This window comes from Centroberyx gerrardi, chromosome 1 (genome assembly GCF_048128805.1).
Source record: "Centroberyx gerrardi isolate f3 chromosome 1, fCenGer3.hap1.cur.20231027, whole genome shotgun sequence".
In the NCBI taxonomy this organism is placed as follows: Eukaryota; Metazoa; Chordata; class Actinopteri; order Beryciformes; family Berycidae; genus Centroberyx; species Centroberyx gerrardi.
Genome location: NC_135997.1, coordinates 9,462,451 through 9,488,211, shown reverse-complemented (window position 1 = coordinate 9,488,211; position 25,761 = coordinate 9,462,451). Strand labels below are relative to the sequence as shown.

At 42.5% G+C, this 25,761-nt stretch overlaps 2 protein-coding genes across 6 annotated transcripts in view; one reads left to right on the top strand and one right to left on the bottom strand.

Moving 5' to 3' along the window:
- Positions 1 to 11,377, top strand: part of LOC139924071 (protein TANC1-like) — a 30,892-nt gene extending 19,515 nt beyond the window's left edge. The window contains exons 13-28 of the mRNA XM_071914996.2: positions 533 to 733; positions 989 to 1,092; positions 1,364 to 1,472; positions 1,661 to 1,783; positions 1,934 to 2,170; positions 2,494 to 2,703; positions 2,915 to 2,996; positions 4,598 to 4,731; positions 4,830 to 4,953; positions 5,060 to 5,235; positions 6,931 to 7,063; positions 7,554 to 7,583; positions 7,668 to 7,759; positions 8,355 to 8,501; positions 9,705 to 9,805; positions 10,021 to 11,377. Coding sequence (XP_071771097.2) covers positions 533 to 733; positions 989 to 1,092; positions 1,364 to 1,472; positions 1,661 to 1,783; positions 1,934 to 2,170; positions 2,494 to 2,703; positions 2,915 to 2,996; positions 4,598 to 4,731; positions 4,830 to 4,953; positions 5,060 to 5,235; positions 6,931 to 7,063; positions 7,554 to 7,583; positions 7,668 to 7,759; positions 8,355 to 8,501; positions 9,705 to 9,805; positions 10,021 to 11,377 — 3,360 coding nt within the window. The remainder of the gene's footprint in view (positions 1 to 532; positions 734 to 988; positions 1,093 to 1,363; positions 1,473 to 1,660; positions 1,784 to 1,933; positions 2,171 to 2,493; positions 2,704 to 2,914; positions 2,997 to 4,597; positions 4,732 to 4,829; positions 4,954 to 5,059; positions 5,236 to 6,930; positions 7,064 to 7,553; positions 7,584 to 7,667; positions 7,760 to 8,354; positions 8,502 to 9,704; positions 9,806 to 10,020) is intronic.
- Positions 11,378 to 11,711: 334 nt separating this feature from the next.
- wdsub1 (WD repeat, sterile alpha motif and U-box domain containing 1) lies at positions 11,712 to 23,799 on the bottom strand. Of its 5 annotated transcripts, XM_078283116.1 has the most exons (13): positions 23,758 to 23,799; positions 22,445 to 22,856; positions 21,978 to 22,165; positions 21,613 to 21,699; positions 20,942 to 21,035; positions 19,251 to 19,284; positions 19,073 to 19,113; positions 16,609 to 16,715; positions 16,440 to 16,456; positions 15,906 to 15,933; positions 15,341 to 15,520; positions 13,766 to 13,900; positions 11,712 to 12,931 (listed from the first exon to the last, which is right to left on the bottom strand). In XM_078283116.1, the coding sequence occupies exons 2-13, from the start codon at positions 22,840 to 22,842 to the stop codon at positions 12,780 to 12,782; spliced, it is 1,461 nt and encodes a 486-aa protein (XP_078139242.1). In that variant the 5' UTR covers positions 22,843 to 22,856; positions 23,758 to 23,799; the 3' UTR covers positions 11,712 to 12,779. The 5 variants fall into 5 exon arrangements, with proteins under 5 accessions (XP_078139242.1, XP_078139237.1, XP_078139246.1 ...); XM_078283111.1 differs by lacking the exon at positions 16,440 to 16,456 and having other exon boundaries at positions 15,858 to 15,932; XM_078283120.1 differs by lacking the exon at positions 16,440 to 16,456 and having other exon boundaries at positions 15,906 to 15,932.
- Positions 23,800 to 25,761: the final 1,962 nt, after the last annotated feature.

The following is a 25,761-nucleotide window of genomic DNA, read 5'->3' as shown; positions in this document are numbered from 1 at the left end:
GAGACGGCGAACGGAGGCAATCTGCAATAACAAAAAAGAGCAATGCCAATGTTCACCTGTGTTTTTGAACAGCTTGTCTGGAGCATGTTTAGCTTTCCGCTGGTTTCTTACTGCTTCCCGCCATGTTGTTGTTGCTATGACTTCCCTGCACTTGATAGCCATAGTGCAGCCCACTGCTGGCAAATGGTGTACGCTCTAAAATGTCCCAAACACCATTGAAAAGCCAATTTCTGGTGGGATTTAGGCAGCCACAGACAGACACAGGCTGATAATGTAAATATGTTCAAATTGTTTATTGTTAGTTTAATGAGAAAAAGTTGCATATTGCAGTTTTAAATTCTAACTAAAAATATTTAAAAAAATGCTCATTTTTGCATTGCCATTTGTGTCATTTAGTCATTGTTCTTACCTATACTGCCTTGGAATCAAATTAGGCAAAATGTAAAATATGTTAAATGTTAAATGTAAACGTAAAGCAATTGTGGTACGATATCAATTTAAAACGCCTGCTCACTGTATAAATATCTGTTAGGTCTACCTGCTGATGTGTCGTGTCAGCTTCCCAGATGGAGAGGTCTTTGATCGGGTACTGCCAGTGCTAAATGTGGCACTGGCGTCTCTGCACCCGCTGACTGATGAGCAAATGTTCAGGGCGCTGAATGCAGGCAGTGTGAGGGGCGAGATGGAGTGGAAGGACTTCCAGCAGAGATTAGACAGCCTGGCTGGATTCATGGTAAGGCTCATGATATGACTGCATGGAATGGAACCGCATGATTCAAGCTTTTGTTTCAGAGAGAGAGGTTTGATTGGGGTGTTATTGGCAAAGTTGTATTTGTTTTGTTAATGTTATTAAATAGATAATTTATTTACATTTGGGGAATTTAGTTGATGCTCTTATTCATGGTCACTTACAATGAGGGATTTCAGGGGACTTAACAGATCATGTCAATTACTTTTTCTGAATTTTCTTTTGTGAATCTGGTTGTAGGTGAGACGCAGGGACGGCACCCGCATGCTGTGCCACCCCTCCTTCAGAGAGTGGCTGGTGTGGAGGGCGGATGGAGAGAGCACCGACTTTCTCTGCGACCCTAGGTGAGGCTAAAAGTCAAAGGTCATACAGCAGAAGCTTCTTTGAACAAGCGCACTGAGTCAGTTGTCAATACCAAGAACAAGTCAGTAAATTCCTTTGATTGATAGATTAGAATTTCAGTTGATGCATGCATGCCGTTTCTGATAAATAAGCCTGTTTTATTGTGCTGTGACTGCGGTGTGTGTGCGCGTGTGTGTGTGTGTGTGTGTGTGTGTGTGTGTGTGTGTGTGTGTGTGTGTGTGTGTGTGTGTGTGTGTGTGCCCACGCCTACAGGAGCGGCCATGCTCTCCTGGCCTTCATGTTCTCCAGACAGGAGGGCAAGTTGAACCGGCAGCAGACCATGGAACTGGGACACCACATCCTCAAGGCTCACATATTCAAGGTAACAGAAACTATAAATATATATATATATAGTTGATATATATGATCACAGATTTCGGTGGTTATGTAGGTTATATGATTGGAACAGATTGTACCCATGCCCCAAGCCATCCTTACACAATCTCTCTCTCTCTCTCTCTCTCTCTCTCTCTCTCTCTCTCTCTCTCTCTCTCTCTCTCTCTCTCTCAGGGTCTGAGTAAGAGGACAGGTGTGTCCTCCAGTGTTCTGCAGGCCATGTGGGTGAACTGCAGCACAGACAGTCTGTCCGCTGCACTGGCCTCCCTGAGGAACCTCTACACACCTAACATCAAGGTTACACACACCTGCTTTACTTAAAAAATACACGCATACATACGCACAAACACACACATATATCATACATATACATGCATGTACGCACATAGATATAGGCGTACATATTCACATAAAATTTCATACCACTCATTCTCTTTGGTCCTGCAGGTAAGTCGTCTGCTGATGCTAGGCGGGGCTAGTGTGACCTGGTGTACGGAGGTGTTAGGCCACGCCCCCATCCTGGGTGTCCATGCCCACCTGGGACATTTGGAGATGGTAGCCGTGCTACTAGAAATGGGGGCTCCTGTAGACGGAACCACTGACAGCGGCATGACGCCCCTCTGCCTGGCCGCCGCTGCAGGACACCCCGACTTGGTCAGCCTGCTCTGCAAGAAAGGGGCCAAGGTCGGTATGGGAACCCAATTCTGCGCAAAGGGAGGGAGGGAGACAGGCAAAATGTGGGTTTGGAGGGTTATGAATACTGTACTTATCCTGGCCGAATCAAATATAATTCAATGAAAGAGTGCTCAGTGCTCAGTGCCTCAGTGCCGTTACACCAGTGATATTATTTGATTTGATCTGAGCAGACCTGGTTTTACATTCACCACTGTTCCAGGATCTATTCTGGGAGAGAGATGACATAAACAGGCCTGATCTAGGCCAGCGTATTGCAGGCACCGGCCAGGACCAGTGTGTTTTAAGTCCTTCTCTGTGCCCCTGTGTGCCAGGTGGGCCACGTCGACAAGAGCAGCCAGTGCGCTCTGGTCCACGCGGGGCTGAAAGGCCACGCAGAAATCATCCACATCTTGCTGGGCCAAGAGTGGGGATCAGAGAACCCCACTGACCCACAGCACCAACACTGCAGTGAGACTGGGGCTGGGAAAAACCAGGCAGTGCAGCAGGCCCTCACAGCTGCCTCTAGTGTGGGACACACTCAGGTACAGTATCAGCTGAACACATTTTTAACGCATTGCTGAAATTAGTTTTTAAGGAGAGTGTGGTGCCTGTCCAGCTCAATGTAGGTCTTCACACAGAGGTACAATAAGGTGCAGTTTGCTATTTGCTATGGCCAAGGACTGTGGGTGCATCGGTTATGCTACTGCACATATCCAGTAACACGGAGGACTATAATATTGTGTTTTCCTGCAGGTGGTGAAGAGCTTGCTGGACTTGAATGATGAACAGCTGGCTGTGCAGATGGACGCTCACGACTCTCTCTGGGGAGAATCGGGTGCATTTCTCCTATCAGTCATACAAATTTAGCTTTCTCACCTCTTCCTGTCCGTGTGTTTGGCTCTAGAGTCATGTTCAAGGGCACTAGGGTTTGTATTTCAGGTATATTCTAGACTAAATGAGTTCTGCGTGATGAATTAATATTAAACACAGCTAACTACCTGTTTATGGATGCACACCAAGGTCTTTGAATGGAGCTGCAGGCCCAGTAGTATTAGCTACCCTCTTACCAGATTTCAGTGTTATGATTTGAAGATGGTCTGGTTGATATCAAATAGTTGATTAGATTGTAAATTGTTTATTGTTTTTAGCAGAAATGGAGCATCACATTTATCACTGAGCATATCGTGTCCAGCCATATTTGCACTGTCTAAAAAGCAGTTGTTATTGAATTGTCATACCTTTTCCTCCATCAGAGACGTTAGTGCAGCTCTCAGAATTTTGTTATGTCCATCTCCTAAAAGCTTGTCGGATGAAGCCTGGCTCTCTCCCTACAGCACCATTAGAGTAATACTATTATATGTTCTCCACTAGTTTTGAACTGAGATGGGGAAAGAGAGCGAGCATGAAATACCCTCTGAAACATGCACCTTTGCATGTACCAGTGCTTGGTCTTGCTTATGTTCAGTGTTGGATAGAAACTGTAATTCTAATCATTGGACTACAGTCCATTTACGAAAATAAAATAACAATAGCCAAGGACATTGCAATTAAATATTTTATTATTTAAAGTGTAATTTTAGTCTATAGGTTATCATAGAAATTCTGAAAACTAGACTTGAAGGCCTAAAAGTGTAGAATTTTAGAGGGTAAAATGACATGAAAAATGCATGCTACTACCTCCTCTTTTCCTTCTACAGCACAATTAAGTCTATCGGAGACATAATGGACAGCTTTCGAGGGGGCTGAAACGGTGTGAAATATAATCACCTTTTTAGTAGGAATATTCATTTCAATGGTTTAATTTGCATAGGAATAATTGCTTCTCTAACTACTATTTTGAGTAGCTGCGCAAAGTCACCTTAAGCAAAAAGAATTGTATCACTCTAGTTTTTTTTTGTCATATATGCTGAGAATTTCTATTTAAAACACAGCAGTTTACTGTTGATTTGTTCACTCATGAGTACAGTAACATGACACATTACGTCAACTTTACTTGGAGGTTAGAGAATGGCATTAATACCTTCATCCATCTCCAGCTGCTCAATTAGCTGCAGGACTCACATACTAGTACATACTAGTTACACTGTTTGTTTTTTTTGTTGAAGAGGAGCTATAAGTAAGGGCTTATGCAGGCTAAGGCATCTGTTTTGAGCAATTTTGATATCCAGTACTTGTCACAGAGGTGTAGATTTGCATTAAAACAGCAAACGTCAAAAAGGTTTGTCTCACTGGAGCATGTTACAGTTCAACAGATTAACCCAGGCCACGGTGTAAAGAGCTACAACACCTGCCTTGCAATCAATTAGATTATGAAATAACGCCAGCCCTACTTCTCTCTCTGTGTTTCTCACTCCTGCTTCTATTTCTCTCCTAAATGTGTCAATTATGTATTCTCCTCCGCCTCGTCGTCTCATCTCTATTCCGCCCCTCTCTCAGCGCTGAGTGCGGCAGCAGGGAGAGGGAGGATGGAGATGTGTGCGTTCCTCCTGGAGCGGGGGGCAGGGCTGGAGCTACCCAACCGCAGAGGCATGGTCCCGCTGCTCAGCGCCGTCAAACATGGACACACACAGGTGAGGAGGACTGTGTTCTGTTTTGAACTCTTAATGACACAGAATCACTTCACTCTTTTTTTTTTACCTTTTTGGAGCGTTCTTTCTCTCTTTCCCAGGTAGTAGAGTTGCTGCTGAAGCACGGCGCGGACGTCAACATCACTGACAAGCAGGGTCGCACTGCGCTGATGCTGGCTGCCACTGAGGGGCATTTGAGCACTGTTGAACTCCTGCTGTCAAAGGGTGAGAGGTCACCGAGCGTCCCCGCCGCCCCCACTGAGCTCCTAGCGTGTCTGATGAATGATGTATATGAACTGTACAGCAATGTTTGTGTTGGCTGTGGTCCCAGGTGCCTCTGTGACCTCTGTGGATCAGGAGGGGCTGACTGCGCTAAGCTGGGCCTGTCTGAAGGGTCAGAAGAGCGTGGTGCAGCTCCTGGTGGAGGGCGGCGCCGACCTGAACCAGGCAGACAGACACGGGCGGACTCCTCTTGACTTGGCCGCCCTTAACGGAGACGCAGACACAGTGGGTTTCATGCTGTTGTTTAGAATCAGACATCATGGTGGATGAATAGATCGATTTTTTATTCATCTCTGGAGCAGGTAGGAGATGAGTATTAAAGGATAAGTTTGGCGATTTTGGACCTATATATAATTCATCTCTTTCATACCTGTAGTACTTGGACCCGCAGAGAATATTGACTCCAGAGTCAGCTGTCTGGTTGAAACGGTGAGCTCTGTTGCTAGTCTCTTGCTGCTAACAGTGAGTCCAAATGGGGCTTGTCAAAATATCTCCAAAAAAGCCAGTCTGTGAAAATGACATGGCTTCCAACCGACGTATTTATATCCACAGACCGGAAAGCAGCAGCACCGCATCATTCATATAGTCTACTAAACTCTACCCGGCTCCATGTGCAACTGTTTACAATCCGACCTGACTGTCCACAAAACTAGCTCACACCGCCAGTTACGCACTTTCACCCCACAGCAGTCTGTGCTGAGGCAGAGAAAAGTAGTTCTGTGATTTCCTGATTAGTGAAAGTGTGCGTAATGGAGGAACTGTGTCATGTTTACTCTCAACTCCCCTGTGGAGCCTAGAAACGGCTTTTTTGGAGATATTTTGACAGATCCCATTTGGACTCATTGTTCGCAGCAAATGGCCTAGCAACAGAGCTCGCCGTTTCAACCGACAGCTGACTCAGGAGCCAATATTCTCTGTGGGTCCAAGTACTACAGATACAGTATGTTAGAGACAAATTATATATAGGTCTAAAATCGCAAAACCTATCCTTTGAAGGATATTCAAGGATGATATAGCAACATCGGGGGCTGAAACCTGGCCTGCCAGCTGGGGGACAGGCTCACTAAACACTATGTTAAAGTTAAGAGAGATGTTTAAAGAAAAAAGCATACGCCAAACTGACAGGATGATCAAACGTTTATTACAGCCGAAAGGCGAGAGGGAACATAACGCACAGGTGTCTGCTCAGTCTTTGAAAGGCTAGACCAAGAGAGGCAAGCTTTATACGCATGTGAAGAGGTCGTCTTCAGTAGATTACAGCTTGTTCGAGGTGCCTTCCTGAGCGTGACGACGCCTCATGGCTTTTCACATACATCCTTATCAGCCTATAAGACCTGGAAAAGTGGAAAAGTTTGTAGCGGAAAACAAGTTACAAAACTAATGATTATACCAGAAATTATAATCAAGAGAAGATGATTAGTAAATGAGAATAAATAATAATAATAATACTCTTATACTCCCACAGTCCCCCATATTTAAGCATTTCTCAATCAAATAAAATAATTAAATCATAATGAGCATAATCAGGTAGATTAATCACACCTTCAAGAACCGCAACACAGGAGGTTATTTGCACTCACACCTCATATAGAGTTAAGTAACTTCAGTCAAAGCGCCTTGATACACATCCATGCAACCATCCCATCGATCAGCAGGGGAGTAATCAAAACCATCGTATTGATCAAACATTTCATCAAGACCATCATCAGGATATAATGGGCCGAACGTCTCTGTCACCACATTCTTCATGGAGATCGGCCGCGGCTTCTGCTACTGCGAGGTCATTGAGTTTTCTCTCAACGTACCAGAACATACAGCGTGTAATCAGACAAATTACTGGAATAGATAACCACTTTCCCAACAATCTGCATTTAAAAACACAAATAGTCTCTAATCTGTTGTTGTTGCATGCGTGGTCAGGTTCATTGCCTAGTGGAACATGGATCGGTGCTGGAGAGGGCTGACAACAACAGTACCAGAGCTCCAGACCAGACTAGTGGCTGCCAGAACCCGGCTCTGGTGGCCTCGCTGCTGAAGAAAGGATCCAAGATGGGTATAAACAGCTATGCTCACCATTATGTTAAGACATGAGGAAGATTTTTTTTTAACTGTTGAACTGTCTGTTTAAGAAAGGGAAAAAGAAGATGTAATTCCTGGCAACCTATTCCCCTCTTAAATTTCTGTTTTGTTTTGTTTTTTTCACATTACTGACTTCTGATTATACTCCTGTTAAAATAATAAAAAAAATAAGTGTATATATATATATATATAAAAAAAGACATGAGGAAAGTGCTCGCTTGGATAGGTAGGAAAATCTTCACTGCTCTTTTCTATTTTTTTTTTTGGCACAGAGCTTAGACAGTGCTTTTTATTTTGCACTTTTGCACCTGTAACCTATTAATTCACCTATTTTAACCTCTGTATATTGTTAGTCTCCATTCTGTAATACTTCCAATTTTACAGCCACATCTCAAACTCTCTTTTTACCTCTCTCTTCATCGGCTGATGCTCTCCTCGGGGTGCTCTCCTTGATTGACTAAAAGGCTACAGAACGGCTCCACACGATCGATCAGGTACATGATTTATGAGAGACAGAGAGTGAAAGAGACAAAGCGAGAAAGAGAAAAGAAAGATAAATCTTTGTACCACTCCTTCAGGTCATGCGACGTGGGCTATGGCTTCCTCCAAACCAGACATTCTCCTCATCTTGCTACAGAAGCTGATGGAGGAGGGCAACATGTTGTACAAGGTAGGTTACCGCTGGAGGGACGAAAAACTGAATATGTTGTGAAAGTCTATTTTTGACAGTGTGACAACTGGCTGCTTGTGGCGGGGTGACAACCTTGCAGCCATTTGAATGACTTGCAATTCCTCAAATTATTTTTGTGGTTTAGTAGCCAAAAACGGTTCAGCAGTTGCCTTCCCTTCTCCTCTCTGTCTGTCTCTTTCTCGCTCTCCATCTCCCACACCATCTTCCTCAATCTCTCTCTCTCTCCCTGTGTTTTGTTTTGTTTTTGTTTTTTTTGCAAATAATACAACAAGACAGTACAGTAACATACAATACATCATTCTGCATATTTACATATAGAGGGGGTAGAGCAGGACACATATAACATGACAGACAGAACTTAAAGGAATAAGACAAACAAGACTAAATATACAACGCAGGTGTGGTAATGGACTGCACATTGCGCGATTACTTCATGCTTAACTATTGTTCTGTGGGTATGTTAGTTTTTAGTATTACGGACCAGTTGTGGGAAGAGGAATCAGCGCTGAAGGTATTGTAAAAAGAAGAACCAGGTATCTTCAAAAGATTTCCCCTCTCCCTGTGTGTTTTTCAGAAGGGCCGTATGAAGGAGGCGGGTCAGCGCTACCAGTACGCCCTGAGGAAGTTCCCTCGCGAGGGTCTGGGGGAGGAGCTGAAAGGCCTGAAAGATCTGCGGGTCTCCCTCTATCTCAACCTCTCCCGCTGCCGCAGGAAAACCAATGTAAGGCCCACGGCTGTTTCAATGGTGTCAAACTGCTCATGCACTATTGAATAGCATCAGGTTTTTCAGATGCAGAAGGGGCCCGCAGGAGGGACGGGTGGGGGTGGAGGAGGAGGAGGAGGAGGAGGAGGTGGGGCAAGGCGGGGTAGATCATCCCTTAAGATATATAATTTATCTGCATCAACGTAGAAAGATAATATCAGCATCAATATAGCTCGCCCTAAGAAATATCACCGCTTTTCCGTATAATATCTAATTTCATGTTTGCCTGCTAAACATAAAGCATGCGTAAGACCTGAAGGCAACATTTGTGGTCCAGTGGCGACATAATGAATAGCTGTGTGCTGTTAGATGTGTGTGGCCCGGAGCCAGGTTTGGAACCCACCCCGGCGATGACAGACGTCCTAGCAGACTGTGTAAAAATGCCATCCTGAGGGTCACCGTGGCCGATGAATAATGGAGCAGATAATGTGATGTGATAAGGTCACTCTCTCGCAGACCGGAGTGCAGCCTCTCTCTTCCTCGGTCTCTCCACGGGGGGTTATTTACAGTGGATGTGCAAGTGGGCCGACTAAAGCCACATATCATATCAGAATGCAGGCAATAAGGGCCAGGAGAGAGACTACATGATACCGTCATTAAACATTCAGCAGCAATGTTCACAACCTCGCATCCAAGGCTGCCGTTTTGACCTCACTCTCAAGGACAGAATCACAATGCATTCGCCTCATTAAATATTCACCTGAGAGAGTGATGATGAGAGCAGTGAAAAACCGCTGAAAAACAAGCCTCTCTTTGTCTTTGTTTTTCTCCCACTCTCTCTTTAGCTGGGTACACTTCAATGAAAATGATTTGAGCATGTGTTATATTTGATAGAATAGGCTTTGTTCCTCAGATCCATACACACATGCTTTCAGTGTAGATGCACACACACATCACACACACACACACACACACACACACCATTTTTATTGGAAGAGCCCCAGGCTGCTCTGTATGCACTAAATATCCAGTTATTACTTCTGCTTCACAAACATTGTCCATTCTAGTCACTTAACTACAAAGTTCAACACACCCTGCATTTATTCTGTTAACATGCTGTGTCTAATGTGAGGCAAAGCAAATTTTCAGTTGTTCCCAGGTCTAATTTTAAATAGATATTGCATTACATTAAAGAGGTTTTTTTTCTGTCTGAAAACACAGGACTTTGGCATAGCTGAGGAGTTTGCAACAAAAGCCCTGGACCTCAAACCCAGGTCTTATGAAGCGTATTATGCCAGAGCACGGGCCAAGAGGAGTAGCAGGTAAGGCCATGCTAACTGGAGTATATCAGTACGAAGCATCTATAAACTGTCAACAATACAGCGTTATTTTACTCAATGGAAGTTCATTCATGCGAGGGCCAGCAAAGCATCGGAAGGCAAAGTCATACATTGCTCCTGTGCAGGTTAATCATCGCGGTGGCCATGTAAATGAAGTAGTTTTACGCTCCTTTGTTCATTTTCTCCGGCCTCCCCAGGCAGTTTGCTGCAGCGCTGGCAGACCTCCACGAAGCAGCACGACTCTGCCCCTCCAACCGGGAGATCCGCCGCCTGCTATCACGGGTAGAGGAGGAATGCCAGCATCATCAGAAGACATCCAGCAACAACACGCCACAGGGTTACAACCAGGAGCCCCACTCCCACCACCATCAACCCACCGAGGGGGAGACAGACGTCTACTCCCAGGGAAGCCTAGAGAGACAAATCCCCGGGGAGCAGGTTGCTGTAGAGAAGGAGGACGAGGAGGAAGAGGGAGAGGAGGTGGCCCTGCAATGTGGGAAAAGCCCAGAATTTTGGCCTCTGAATCCCTACGCTCCCAACAGGACTCTCCCTGGAAGTATGGCCTTCGGTTTGGCGGATCAGGCGCCGTGTTTTCCTCAAGAGGAGTCCATACAGAGCCAACAGTTTGTGGACCTGCCTGAGCCTGTTCCTCCGCCCAGCAGACAGGGCAGCAGGACCCAGCACCACTGCCACTCCCTCCAGTCGGGGAGCAGAGTCGGGGGCAGGCCTCTCTCTCTGTGCGGCCCCTCCAGCCCTCTGCCAGGCAGACACATCTCCACCTCCCTGAGGCCGACCGCGGTGCTGGGAATCGACATCAGCCCCGTACCTAGCAGTGACCACTCTGGACACAGCCCCACTGACCACTATCACCCCATGTCCCCCAACAACTCCTCCCCCCCAGGCCCTGTCCAGCTCTACCAGCCCCGCTCCTCCAGCTTCTCCAGGGGCTCTGACAGACTCTCCACCCACTCTGTGGCTCTGGACGGCCTGGCTCTTGCTCTGGGGTCCGGTATGGAGGTTAGGAGGGAGGGTGGCGGGGGCACCGCCGGCTCACGGGGCTCTAGCTCCAGTCAGGCCTCCAGTGGGACCCTGTCAGACAGCGGCAGGCAGCAGGTGCCAGACGCCCCATGCATTGCAAAGAGCAGTGGGAGCTTCAAGGCAAAACCTGAGCTAAAACCCCGGCCCTTCATGGGGGTCATGGACAAGGCAGTCCGAGTCCAGGGCCAGCAAACCTCGGGGCTAGGCCGACAGGGCCAGGGGCAGGGAGGAGGGGTGGAGAGTTTCAATATGTCTGTCATGGAATTCCAAGTGTTGAACAATGAGTTCAAGCGCGCCTCATACCAGGAGCAGCTCCCTGGAAGTCAGGCCAGCAGCCAGCAGCAGGGCAGGGAGTTTGGAGAGCGGCTCCACCAGCGAGAGGCCAGAGCCGCTGCGTCCTCCCAGCTCCGCTTCCCCGATGGGAGGCATAGGCAGGCCAGCCTGACGAGAGACAACCCGGCCCTTCACATGGCTCCCATCAAACCCAAACGCTCCTTTATAGAGTCCAATGTCTGAATATAGTTTATCAAAGCACAGATACAGGCTTTTTTCAACGGACTATGTCCCATATAAGGTAGCAAGGGAGACTGGTTTGAGAATAGCTCCCTGAGCCTGTTTTGTAGAGTTTCACCGCTGCACTGCGTTTACAATCTAGAACCAGTGTTAAACTCAGGCTACTACGCTTTTGCTTACATGTGTCTACAGCTACACTAGTATATTCAAGAAAACCTGACATACCTTAAATAGGAAGTGAAAAATCTGTAGTATAGTGTCTCAACCTTTGGTTTATTATAGCAAATATAAAACTCATAGAGAAAGCATTGTGCACGAATATACAAAAGGTCATGGCATTAGTTGCAGGATATGAACATTTCTATTGTCGTGTCTTTTGAAGAACATTTATATTTGTACGGTGTACACTATATTTGCAGATTATATATTTCCCTGTAAGTGGTAATTATCTGTCAGCATTACAGGCTTCAAAAGAAATTACTTTGTGTACTGGAGGTTCTTTTTCTTGGTACATTTGATAAAAAGGCACTGTACATGACATTGTTGGAACTTTCTTGTCATAATCTAGTATTGAATTGATTGCTTCAATATACACAGTATGTTATTTATTTTTGCATAGCAGAGAACATATTCATATGAAGTGTTTATTGGTTTATTTGGACATGAAAGAGAGCATTTGCACAAGCAACAGAAGGATAAACACCTTAAGAGACTTCTTATAACTATATGTCCATAGTTGTCATATGCCCTTTTCAGAGTCATACTATGGATTACAGAATGTTACCACATTATCACTGTGGTATAATAAAACATTAATGGAGGACTAATGTGTTGTATCTACTGCCTAGATGGGTTTTTTTTTTTTATCACCTCTACATAAATGTCCCACAATTCCATTTCTACATCTACTTCTTTCACAGTATAATCAGAGTGTGTATGCATGGGTCACAGAGTCCAGCCCTCACATAGTACAACCTCACTTACCCAAACCTAAGACATCCAAACTCGCCTTTAACAAAGCAGGCAAAATAAACTAATCATGATGCTGTGAATATGGCTACTTCTGCAAAATTGCTCAAATTTCTTCACTGATACATGAAATTTCATCAGCTGGGTGTTAGCCACTCATTTGAACAGCCTCCATTCCCAAATGGTTCAGAATAGCAAGGTTCAAAAATGTGCAGACAGCCTGAAAACATCAACACATATGCAATGCTACTTTGTTGGATTGCAGATAGTGATGCCCATTGTTTTCAGCGAGACATAATTGTAAAAACAAATTTTCACTAAACTGAATGCCAAACGAAATACATATTTGAAATGTCAAGGTATTCCTGCGAGCCCTGTATTCTTGTTTCTGTCTTCTTTAGGTAACATAATTTGGGGGGGGGCAGTCGTTAGGATTCTAGTGGCTGGTCTTCCAGCGGCCAATGGCCATCTTCAGGGTGTGGTTAGGGGTGAGCAGAATCGTCAGTAAGGGGAGGTTGGTCATGGGGCTGGAGCGGTTCTTGGTGTTGATCCAGCTCTCAATGGCCTCTCTCTCATATGAGTAGCCATCTGTTTGGGAAACATACACAGTAACCTCAAATTACATACCAAGTGCATAGAAAATAAGTTCACACTCAAGAAATATCAAACAACAACTTTACAGTGTTTAAGAAATACTCTTCCAGCGATGTGCTATATGAAAAATCCAACAAAGTCCCTGTGGCTCATAAGTTGACTCAAACTCATATGTGATGCCATTACAGGCAACCAGAGATGTGACCAAGTCAACTTTGCTGGAGTCCCAAGTCAGTCTCAAGTTTTGAGGCACAAGATTCAAATCAAGTCCCAAGTCTAAATGTAGATTACCAAGTCAAGTCCATGTCATTAATGTCAAGTCAAGTCCCAAGTCTAAATGGAGAACACCAAGTCAAGTCAGAACAAATCACGAGTCCAATATCAATTTAATATCTTAAAGAAAACTAAATACTGTATCTAGGACTTTTCAATGCAATATCGTTTTAATAGGATAAAAACTTGGTGTGCATCATGAGTTTGATTTCTATAATCAGTTTCAACTTCAATACATTCAGTTGCTTCATACAAATTCAGAGAACAATTTAAATTCAGTCGTCTGGTGGAACAAATCACTTTCAAGATTTTATAAACCTTTTCAAGTCATCAAAGTACAAGTCAAAGTCAAGTCCCAAGTCACCAGAACTCAAGTCAAGTCTCAAGTATTATGTTCATGCATCAAGTCTCAAGTAATTAAACATGTGACTCGAGTCCCCGCTTCTGCAGCCAACTAATGTGCTGAAGTGGAATAGCTGTGAGGTGGATGGTGGACTAGACAGGGAGACTGGCAGGCAGGCAGGCTAGCTGCTGTGTGGTGCGCTCCTCTCTCACCAGCAGCGATGACCGGCTCCCTCATCAGCTCTCTGGTGATGGGACACAGGAACTCGTCAGGAATGCCCGTACACACTGACGCACTCTTCAGCTCCTCCACCTTCCTCAGGACTTTATTGCGGAGACCTACTGACTCTACACACACGCAATCAGAGAACATGACAGAAGAGAGACATAGACAGATTTTATTACTTTATTTTGTGTGCTCTTTTGTGAGAATGGATTTTGCCAAGAGCCAAGTGGAACAGGCCAGACTGACTCAAGCCCCCTCTGACCCAAACACTCACATACATAATAATATCAATATCAGGTCCTTCAAACCCTGAAAAAAAATCATATTGCCTTTTTAAGTGCTATATCTCCACACTAGTGTTTGTTGTTCCTGTGCTGAGCCCATTTCTATTTTGGTTCCAATTCAAACTTACAGACTAAGCAGGCAGCATCATTTGTGTATTTCAGTTTGAACATCATCTTTGAAGTAAGATAAGACTAAGAGTTTTTCGTGCAGATTGCCATAGAAACGAAAGGACTGAAGATTGTCAGAGTTAAATACAGCTGAACACACAACTCTTTCGCAAACTCCCGGATAACCTTACTGCAACATTTTGTTTCATTTTATTATGGCTGCTCTTCCTTTACCACAGAAAAGCAGAAATTTTATTCCTACCAATGAAGGAATGCAGCCATTTCTCTATCTTTCTTTGGGTTAGACAAAACATGTTTGCTACTCAATGGTGTTCTCAAACTTAGTTCTGCCAAAAAATGTAGGATACATGTTACCCCGTGCAAACAACAGAGAACAATATGAACACATGCTGCCGCAGCAAACAAGCTAAGCCGTGTACACTGAGGAGTGACTGACAGCGCTCACTTTGGGGCTGATATAGAGTGACTGTGGGATGGAGATGTCTGCAGGGCATTACAACAAACTTTTGCTGACAATTACTAGACAAATACTAACCAAGCTGATGGACTGACAACAACAGAACACTCTTATTTTAGCCTAGGTGTTGCACATCTTACAGAAAAAGCCAGAAAGGTTCTCAAAATCTGATAAAAACCAAATTTCCAGGAACCACATTTCACCCCATTTCAGACCGACTTGGAAATAACCAAGAAGGCCTAATGATATTAGGCGTAAAGCCATTTTATACCTTATGGGAAATACAGTTTTGGAGATTGGGTTACGTAACTGATGGACTGCTCCTAAAGCAGATTACAGTCAGAACTGCTGAAACCCCACAGCCTAATGCCTTTGCAGTACAGCCTATAATATGTAATCTTGCAGATTAAAACCCACATCAACATTCATTCACTCCTTCACCTTTTCTTTATTTAATTCTCCGCCTTTATAATATCCAAGTAAATAGGTAAGAAGCCAGGCGTTAAATCCTAAACCAAACAAATCCATATGTTAATTCCCACAAGAGACCAGGCATATAATACCCATAACGCTGTGTTTACACTCCTGATATTGCAGCCATCTAGTGATTCAAAAGTAAGCAGCAGAACTGTGAGTGAATGGAAAAGTTGCGCTGTATGTGCTGAACTGTGAGTGATGTTTGTCTTCCTCACCTATGTGCAGCTCTGAGGCCAATGTCTCTTTGGTTAGACTGAGCAGCTCTGTGCCGTCTATGTTGTTGGCTCTGAATTTGTCCACCAATTCCTCCAGGCCTTCCTCCACCAACCATGCTGACACATCCTCTTCCGACCAATCACTGACCAACAGCTTGGACTGGCCTGCTAAGGTTCTCCCTGAGAGAGTGAAGCAAAATAGGAAGTGAGTCCTTGCCAGCTGCAGCACCTTTTGAAAAATGGCCAAGTGGTCTTCATGCAGGACTATCTTGGAATCTTGCTGACTGGGGGTAATCTGATTATTGATGGCTAGCATAGTTTGTATCATAATACAAATGAACAACTAGGGGTTTTTTTAGAGGTTATTGAAAGGCTTAAACCATCATTGACACAGGATTCAATCTAAGAGGTGGAAAAGTCTCGCACACTGCAGACAGATGTATGTTTAATGCTGGAACCTAAACTGGACTTCATGGCACCCACTGGAATACATGTGACCCATTCCTAGTTAACTTACCAAAAGACTTTTTTTTTTCAAAATCCGGAAAAGGAAGAGGCTTCCTACCTTCACTTGAGGTCAATGCAGATTCTTCTGAAACACAGAAATATGCATAAACAAACTGTACATGGTGATACTAAATACAGTATATGACAACTTTGGAAATTATAGCCATTCATTTGTTAGAGCAAACATGAAACGCTATTAAGGAGAAGACAAAACCTTCTAGTATTGAGGTGAAACTTTTTCCTTTGGGGCTTAGGCCTCTTCCACCTAGCATACATTGCAACAATATGATTTAAGTGACTAGTGATGGCTATCTGACATGACATTTTAAAATATTGACCACGCTTTACAGAAAGTATACACCACCTAAAATAAGATCATGCATCAGTTTTCTTAGCTAAGTTATTTTCAGAGCTGGTAAACACACTGCCCCCAACTGGGAATTATGACAGAAGCTATCTAAATTGGTCTGTGACTGCAGAGTCCTGGCTGCTATTGTTTAGTGCACATCTGGCGTTATAGAGACAAATTATTCTTTCATGCGTCAAAAAAGCAGTTCCAGTGTATAAAGTGTAGATAAAAGGAAAACTAAACAGGCAATGATTTCCCATCTTTCCCATGAACACGATGTGAAGTGAAGAAGGTAAACACAAAAATGTAAGTGTAAGACAATAAAAAAATGCAGTTCATCTTCATCAAAATATAGTTTCTTTATCAGACTGATGTGTGTGTGTGTGTGTGTGTGTGTGTTCTTTCTCCCCACCGTGGCCACTGCATCCGTCTTCTACCCTCCAGATGTTTACGGTCTTATCCATAGATCCTGTAGCGATCAGTGGTGAAGTCGGAGAGAAGGCACAAGCTGTCACATACCTGCAGCACAGGAGAGCAATCACTTGAATGTCACTTATTTCAACAATACATTTTCTGTTTCCTTGAAGTTTAATTAAAGAACGTCTGCTTTTATGATAACAATAAGAAAAATAAACTTCATTTGTATAGCACTTAACAATAAGTGACTTAACCAATTAAAACCACATCAACATCAAACTTGTAAAATAAATTAAAACAAGTGAAAACAAGAACACAGCACAAGATTAAAACAAATAAGAATAGAGGATAAAACAATGGAAAAATAGCAGAAAATAAGATTGGTTTGTACCAGTTAAAATCCTAGTTGCTGCATTTTGAACAAGCTGGAAATGTGAAAGAGACTTTTGATTGATACCCTGAATAAAGTCGGAGTTACAGTAGTCTAAACGAAAATGTAGAAATTGTTCTCAACTGAAGGAAGGAAGACTGGACTACTCTCTTTACCTCTTCAAAGCTTAAGTCAGCATAAAAAATTACTCCAAATTTCTGGCAGCTTGCCTCACATTGGCTGATAGTATTCCTATTTTATTAAAAAACAATTCAAATGTGTTTGGGGGTCCAAATAAAATTAGATCTAATTTGTTTTCATTTAGCTGCAGAAGATTTTGTGACATCCAGCAATTTATATCACTTGGGAATGGCTAGACTGTTCGAGTCACTGGATTTCAGGGGTAGATGTATCTGTGTATCATGAGTGTAGAAATGGAAGAAAACAAATGGGGGCCAGATTGAACCTTGAGGAACTTCGCAGGTAATGGGTGCTGAAGAAGAGAAGTATAATATAATAAAGAATGCTCTATATATGAACTGAACCAATAAGGTGCTGTATCTTTGATGTCAACCCAGAATTTGAGGGGGTGAACAAAAAGATGGTCTACAGTATCAAAGGCTGCACTAAGATCTAAGGATTAAAATTGAATTTTCACCCGAATCTGCTGCTAAAAGAAAGCCAACGGTAACTTTAATGAGGACAGTCTCCACACTATGCATTGCTCTAACCTGACTGGAACTGTTCAAAAATGTTGCTTTTATTCATGAAAGCAATTAGTTGTCTTGAAACAACTTTATCTAAAACCTTAGATAAAAATGTAAGCTTGGAGACAGGCCTGTAGTTGCTGTGATTTAAAGGAAAAATCCATGCTTGGATACTCTTACACTGTTAAGATATCATCCTTTTGTGAAGTTCAGTGCATTCTCTGAGGGTTTTTTTTGATGAAGTGTAGGTGTAATTTACTTTTTTGGCGTACCCACTTTCCCTCAGCCTGCCTCGTCTACTTCTACTTCAGTTAGTGATTTCCTGCGTTTCCCAAAATGACATTCCTCAACCCCGAGAGAAGGGGCGTGAGCTTATTGCTTTCAGTCAAATGTGGCTGTATGGGCATTTAAATAGCCTGTAAATGTGATCATTCAGCTGTGGCGTATACGTGTAGGTGGAGAGAGAAATAGCGTCCGTGCACCTTTCTCAAAACGCAACATGTCTTGTCGCTGAATTGCATTCTGGTCTATTGAGGCTACTGTCAGTGGAGAAATTGGTATCTCTGCCTCTTCTATGATGGATTTCTCGGTGTATGATCGTTGAATATCAAAGTGCAAAATGCTAAGTCTAAAAAGAAGCCCTTGCTCCTTTGATTCTGAGGGACTGACAGGGACTGAAAAAAAAATTCTGCAATCAAACTCCATTGTAGCTGCGCTGGAAATATCTCTACATGATGTCACATCTTCTATGTTTGGCCAGTTATCTGTGGGAATAAGAAAAATGCAGCAGGGGCGTCCTGGTGGCTCGGTGGTCTAAGGCACATACAATTTAACCATCCTGGGTTAAAATCTGGACCAGGACCTTTGCTGCAGCTCATCCCCCTCTCTCTCTCCTGACCTCTCCCTCAACTATCTAATAAAAGCAAAATGCCCCCCAAAAAAAAAAAATACACCACCAAACAACACAATGGGACCAGAAATGCGAGGTACATTGCCAACAGCTGTTATATAACAGTGTTAAGGTGTTTTACGGTGGATTTTTCCCTGTAAGAGATCTAGGCTTGGCTATTTAAGAGGGGTTGAACTATCGCATGTTTAAAAACAGATCGATAAGTGCCAGTTGCCAGAGAGCTATTGATTATCAATAAAATACCAGAACCAACTGTAGGAAAGACCTCTTTTTGGATTTTGTAGGAACAGCATCAAGGGGGCAAGTGGTGGACTATACAGAAGATACATTTTCTGATAGAGATGAGTGAGAAATGGGTATATTTACTTTGGTACTTTTAGTAACGCTTTTATTCATGGTTACACCAAATAAGAAAACTCACTCAAAATACACACATCATGTAACCACAGCAGTACTAAGAGTGAATATTTACCTTTCATGCTGGTTCAATGTGTAAAGCAAAACTGCATTATTCTGAAAACAGAATGATCAAGTTCAGTGCAAAACAAACCAAGAATATTATGTGATAAAGGTTACAGAAGACATAATTGAGTTAATTCTATGATATAAACCTAATACTGAGTTAATCAATATAAAAGAGAGGTACTTACTGCATCATAGATGGTAACAGTTTTATCCACAGAGCTGAGGGAAATAAAAAGCTGAAATTTTAATCATGTCAGCAATGTTTAAATTACCCACTACTTGATATGTTTAGACCCACATTCACTCATTTGAAATGCAGATGAAAAGCAAACCCCCAAAATATTTTCATGTTCATTTTGCCTTACTTTGGGGAATAAAGCAATGCATGTCTCCCTCCTGTGGTTGAATGGAGTACCACACTTATTTGTGTCAAGGATGGCCTACAGATGTCCAGGCCAACAATGCCAAATTGATCTAAAACATGGCTATGCAACTGAAGGTTATCCTGCTGATTCCTTATGAACTTTTTTGAGGGAGCCAGGATGGTTAGTAATGTCTGAAATGTCTCTGTTCCCAAGCTCAGGATCCTGGGTCTTAACGCCTCCCTTTGTAACTGGATCCTGGACTTCCTGATGGGCAGACCCCAGGTGGTGAGAATGGGTAACCTCTCCTCCTCTGTACTGACCCTGAGCACCGGAGCCCCTCAGGGCTGCGTACTCAGTCCCCTCCTGTACGCCCTGTTCACACATGATTGTGTGGCCACACGCAGCTCCAACGCCATCTTTAAGTTTGCAGACGACACCACCATCCTGGGTCTCATCTCCAACAACGATGAGACCGCCTACAGAGAGGAGGTCAGCGCCTTGACAGAATGGTGCCAGGACAACAACCTCTCTCTCAACGTCCGCAAGACTAAGGAAATGATCGTGGACTTCAGGAAGCGACAGGGGGGGGGTCACGCCCCCATTCACATCGATGGAGCTGAAGTGGAGAGAGTCTCCTGCTTCAAGTTCCTCGGTGTGTTCATCAATGATGACCTCTCCTGGTCCAGGCAATCGGACGCGGGAGTAAAAACTGACCAAAAGCGCCTATACTTCCTGAGGAGACTCAAGAAGTTTGGAATGTCTGTCAAAACTCTCACTAATTTCTACAGGTGCACCATTGAGAGCATTCTCACTGGCTGCATTACTACCTGGTACGGCAGCTGCTCCACTGCTGATCGTAAGGCCCTCCAGAGGGTGGTGAAGACAGCGGAGCGCATCATTGGCTGCCACCTCCACACCGTGCAAAGCATATACCATACACAATGCCTCTGGAAAGCACGGAAAATCATAAAAGACTTCAGCCACCCAAGCTGTGAACTGTTCTCGCTGCTGCCGTCTGGTAGACGTTACCGAAGCATCCAGGCACGGACTACCAGACTCACAAACAGTTTTTACCCCCAGGCCATCCGGCTTCTCAACCAGCAGTGATCACACTGATCACATGATCACCTCAATGGGTAGGAAAAAGCAGGAGTGAAAGGCCCAGGTCAGGGATTTCCTCCTACTCCTCCTCCCCCATACTCACCCACAGAATAGCACTCCTACACTTTATATTTATAATATTTAATACTCCTTTATAATATTTAATACTCTTATTCTTACTGTCCATATTGCCCATCTTTACTGGCTCTGGAACTGCTGTACTTTTGCTATTTTTGCCCTTATTTGTGACTCTTTTTAACATTTAATATTTTATATTTTTATTTTTCTTATGCCTACTACGTAGTTGTTGTTTGCTTTGTCCTAAGAATTTCATTGTTCAGAATGACCTTGTGTTATACTATGCATTTGATAAATAAAACACTTTGACTTTCTTTGAAGTAATATCTTACCCAGACACAAGCAGCTGTCCATCTGAGGAGAACGCACAGGAGAGGACAGGAGCCGACTGCCCGGTTAGAGTGTGCAGGAGCTGCATCTTATAGGCTAAAAGTGAGAGAAAGAAACAAATGAAAAGCCCACATCAGTAAATTATCCCCATTGACTGACTGTCAACATGCCCAGCAACACATACTGTAGGTGGGACTGTTTTTGTGCTGAAGGTAGGAGTGTGTTGTGAGTGACAAAGGTTAATATGTCAGCTGGAATTACAATAAGAATCACTTTTATTGGCCGGGTACAATGGGCGCACCAGGAATTTGTCTTGGTATATTGGTGCTGACATTTTACCAGACAGTTACACAATCAAGGATTGGTGCACTAGGTGCAGAACAAAACATAACAAGGTTTTGTATGTCAGTAAACTCGACACACTATAATTATACATTCATTAGCCAAAGAATTGTCCCTGTGTAGCAGCACTTTAATAGTTGGTAACACTATGTCAATGCTGCTATACAGGAACACTGGACTTGGATAAACCGGGTTTACAATCTTAATTGATATCCATAAGAGATAGTATTAATGATAGAGAAGATAATATGAGAGGGACGGGGAGAGAGAGGCAAAGAGAGAAAGAGAGAGAGAGAGAGAGAGAGAGAGATGCAAAGATAGGTCTTTCTACCCCCAGAGCTCGACTGATTAATGGCCCAGATCTTCAGGTGGCTGTCTTGCCCACAGGATGCCAGATGAAATTGCACCACTTGACCACCTGAAAGACAAAAACACACAACAACACACAAAATCACACAAATGATTGTATGATTCCAAATGAACCACTCACTATGTTCAATCTCTCATAAACAGCAAACAGTCTTGACATGAGGCTGATAGTTAACAATTTGGTTATTTGTTAAAAGAATGCGACAATGTGTAACTAGGTCATATGTATACTTTGTGGAAAAATGTATGTAATTTGTGCCAGAAACATTTGATCAAGATATGTACCACAGAATAACTGATGGGACATATCCAACTCATGTTTCTCACCACTGAGGATGTTGGGAGCGAAGGTGCAGCAGGTGACTCCCAGGTCGTGGGCATTCTTCTCTGCATGGAGCTGGTTCATATCCAGGTCCCACAGCCGGAGGTCCCCATAGGTGGACCCAGTCATAAACACCTGGCCGCAGGGGCTGAAAGAGCAGGCTACCATCGTTGTGTCATTCACTGCTCCAGTCCTTTAGAAACACAACCAACAGCAACGACATTAACATAGGCAACATGTCTTTTTGCATTGAGGCTTTAGCCTGTTTTGTCCAGATGCAACAAGGACAGGAATAGATATGCTATTGTCAATATGTGTTTGAATGGATAATTTGAAGGAATCATTTTTAAGATTTTCTTTTTGAAGGAATCATTTTGAAGACATTGTTTCTGAATACACATCATTGACCTATGGCTAACCTGTAGCTCTTATTAAACAGTGGAAAACAGTACTTCATCCTTATCAACTTTACCTGCGCAGCACTTTAGAAGGGAAATCCCACAGAGCCAAAGAGCCATCAGATGCACCGGAAACCAGGTAAGTAGAGTCAGGAGAGAAGGCACAGACCCTGACAGGGCTGCGACCAGGATGCTCTAGGACGGCCTCAATCTCACCAGTGGCCATCGACCAGACAACCGTGGTTGCGTCTGTCGAGCACGAGGCGAGGAACTGTCCGCAGGCGCTGAAGCAACAGCAGTGGACACCGTAGCCATGACCTGATAGAGGTGAGTAGGGCAACTCTGAGAAGTCACGGGTGTTGTAGATCCGGAGAGTTTTGTCCCCAGAACAGGTGGCTAACAGTGATGCGGAGAACGCACACCAGTTGACATCGTCTCGATGGTCTTGCAAAGTGCATATGAGAGACACCATTTGGAGAGCCGGTCCTAAATTTGGAGGAAATGAGAAACTTAAAACATTATAGAAAGTGAAAATAGCAACACCTGAACCCAATAGGGTGGAAGGGTTCAGAAAAATATAATATAGCAAGGAAAAACCAGTCCTTCAAATTCAGGGTGAATTAGCGAGTGCTGAACTTAAAACACTAACATTACCCTAAAATGACAATAATGTAAGTTCTTACTTTGTATTCCATCCTGCTTAGCTCATATTGTATCCCAAATGTTTGTGAATTGATGCCTGAATGGAGATGATGCTATTTCTTCTGTAAGCAGCAGTTAAAATCCTAGCTGCTGTATTCTAGATACAAGGTGGAGGCGTTTGAGAAACTTTTTTATTTAGGCAACAAATAAAGAGAGTTGCAGTAGTCTAGGTAAGAGGCAAATAAAAGTGGCACTTGTGTGTAAGTCGCTTCAAATTAATGGAGAAAGAATATGCTGCTGGCATGGGCTAGCTAACTAAAGTTAAGTTGAGCTGTTCATGTTATTTTCAATTTCATATAACTTAATAATAGGAGAAGAAGGGGGGTGAGAAATTGACGTAGCTAACCTACTCGTTAAGAAAAACATTAGATTTCCTGAACTATAAATTGAGTTAACGCTAACGTTAACTTAGTTAAACCAAAAGAGATACGGACACCTTTATGTGACGTACAAAGCAGTAAACTGAAGCCATGGATGGATTAAACTAGGCTGAAGCTAGCTAACGTTAGAAGATAGAAGAGCCGATCGAGATGCAACTGACTTTCCACAGCAAGTCTCTGTTGATAAAGCGAATATTATTCACCAGTGGAAAAACTGTGAGAAAGCAGAACAACAAACAGGCTGAGTGGGTAAACTATATAAAATATATATGCAACGTTACAACAGATAGAACAGTGTCTTGTACCTTACTCCGTCTTGTTGTCTGTTTACTTCCTCATCAAACAGCTGACCATGACGTAATGCGTGCTTGCGTCACGAAGCGAGAATCCGTTACAATATTTTATATTATTTAGCCTAATTGTATTTCATTTTATTTTCTGTTATATTCATATATTTATTTACTCAGTGTGCATATATATATATATGTGTGTGTGTTTTTTATCTTTTTAGTTGTATTACATATTAACAGGAGTGAAAGGCCCAGACCAGGGATTTCCTCCTGCTCCTCCTCCCCCATCATCATCATCATCTTTACAATCTGATTTGTGTATATAATATATAATATTTATTCCAGCATTTATTCCAGCATCTTTGCACTCTGCACCATTGCACTATTGTCCTAGTGTTGTTTACATATGCGTATATATATATACTTTTTTTATATACTTTTTTATATATATGCATATTTGTACATAGTAGTTAGATGTTTAGGTTTACCTCTGTTCATTTTGTTGTCCTTGTTTTTAGCTGTATATTTATTCTGTGCAAGTACATTGAGGGCAAAGAAAAAAACGAGTCAAATTCCTTGTATGTGTACATACTTGGCCAATAAAGCTGATTCTGATTCTGATTCTGATTATAGTATATATATATGTATATATATATATATATATATATATACATATATATATATATATATATACTTTTTTTTTTTTTTACATTACTTTTTGGAATTGTAATGACGTTCCAGCTATAGCTATAAACTTGTGGGTTGACATTCAAAATTTAAACAAAATAATTAAAAAAATAATAATAATGATAATAAATATTCTCAGATGTGAACAGATATGAGATTCGTTGTCGTTATGATACAAAGGAAAGTACAATTCACTATATTGCAGTCAAATATTGTGTAGAATACCTTGACGTCGATGTCCAGTCCAGTCACTCGTCAAAGCTCCAACTTTCACCCTTGGTTGAAAAAAAAACTGAATTGATATTCAATTGATATTCATGATCCTTGGTACAGTCCTACTGTTCAAAGCAGAGGGTTAAAAGGTGCCCAGAATACCCAGAATGCATTTGGGAGGAACTGGAGTTCTTGAGAAAATGCAATTACACCCCTGCAAGATTACCTCAAACTTTCCAAATTTCATGAGTAAGCGCTCCTCCCTTGGAAGATATGCTTTGTCCACAGTTTTCCCCCACATAAAATGCTATTATGAAATAACTCTGATATCACCACAAAAAATATATCTTTATTCCTCCCCAGATGGTTTAATCACAACATTTTATTCATATTTTATATGGTTGATAAAGACGGCAACATACTAACATATGAACATTACATAACTTCCCTTTACCCTTTAGAGAATGTAATCTTGTCTGTAAAGCCCTCTGGGATTCTCCATCTGATTAAGACATTTAGAATATGCAGGCAAAACAAATCATTATTATGCCTGTTCTTGAAAAAAAAAAAATATATATATGTAGGCCTAAGTGCCTTCAAGCCAAAAAGAAGATCATACCCAGAGGTATCTGTCTGGAATGCATGTGCTGAAGAAATAAACTGGAAAAATAAAGTGGTCAGTATCAAAGTTAGAGAACCCCACTTAAAAATTCTACACACAATTTGCCCCTACAATAATATTTTATCTATTTTTTGGGATATTGAAGATATAATGTATGTTAATTTTGTAAAGATACAGAGGAGACTATTCAATATGAGTTTAATGATTGCAGTATTACTTCTTACCGGAGGGATTTAAGTGAGGATATTTCTAAACATTTGAATGTGTTGTATATGTCATAGACATAACTTATTATGAAAATGATGACAAAGCAGCTGAGTTATTTATACATTTTCTATTTCTTTTATATGGAAAAATGTATATACATAAACACCTTTTTAAAGAAAATCTATGCCCAAGTCTAAGACAACTGGACATTTTTGTAACCCCGCTGATCAACATTAAGAAGCTGTGCATCTACACGTTTATCTGACCACGTCGCTGCAAACCTCAATATA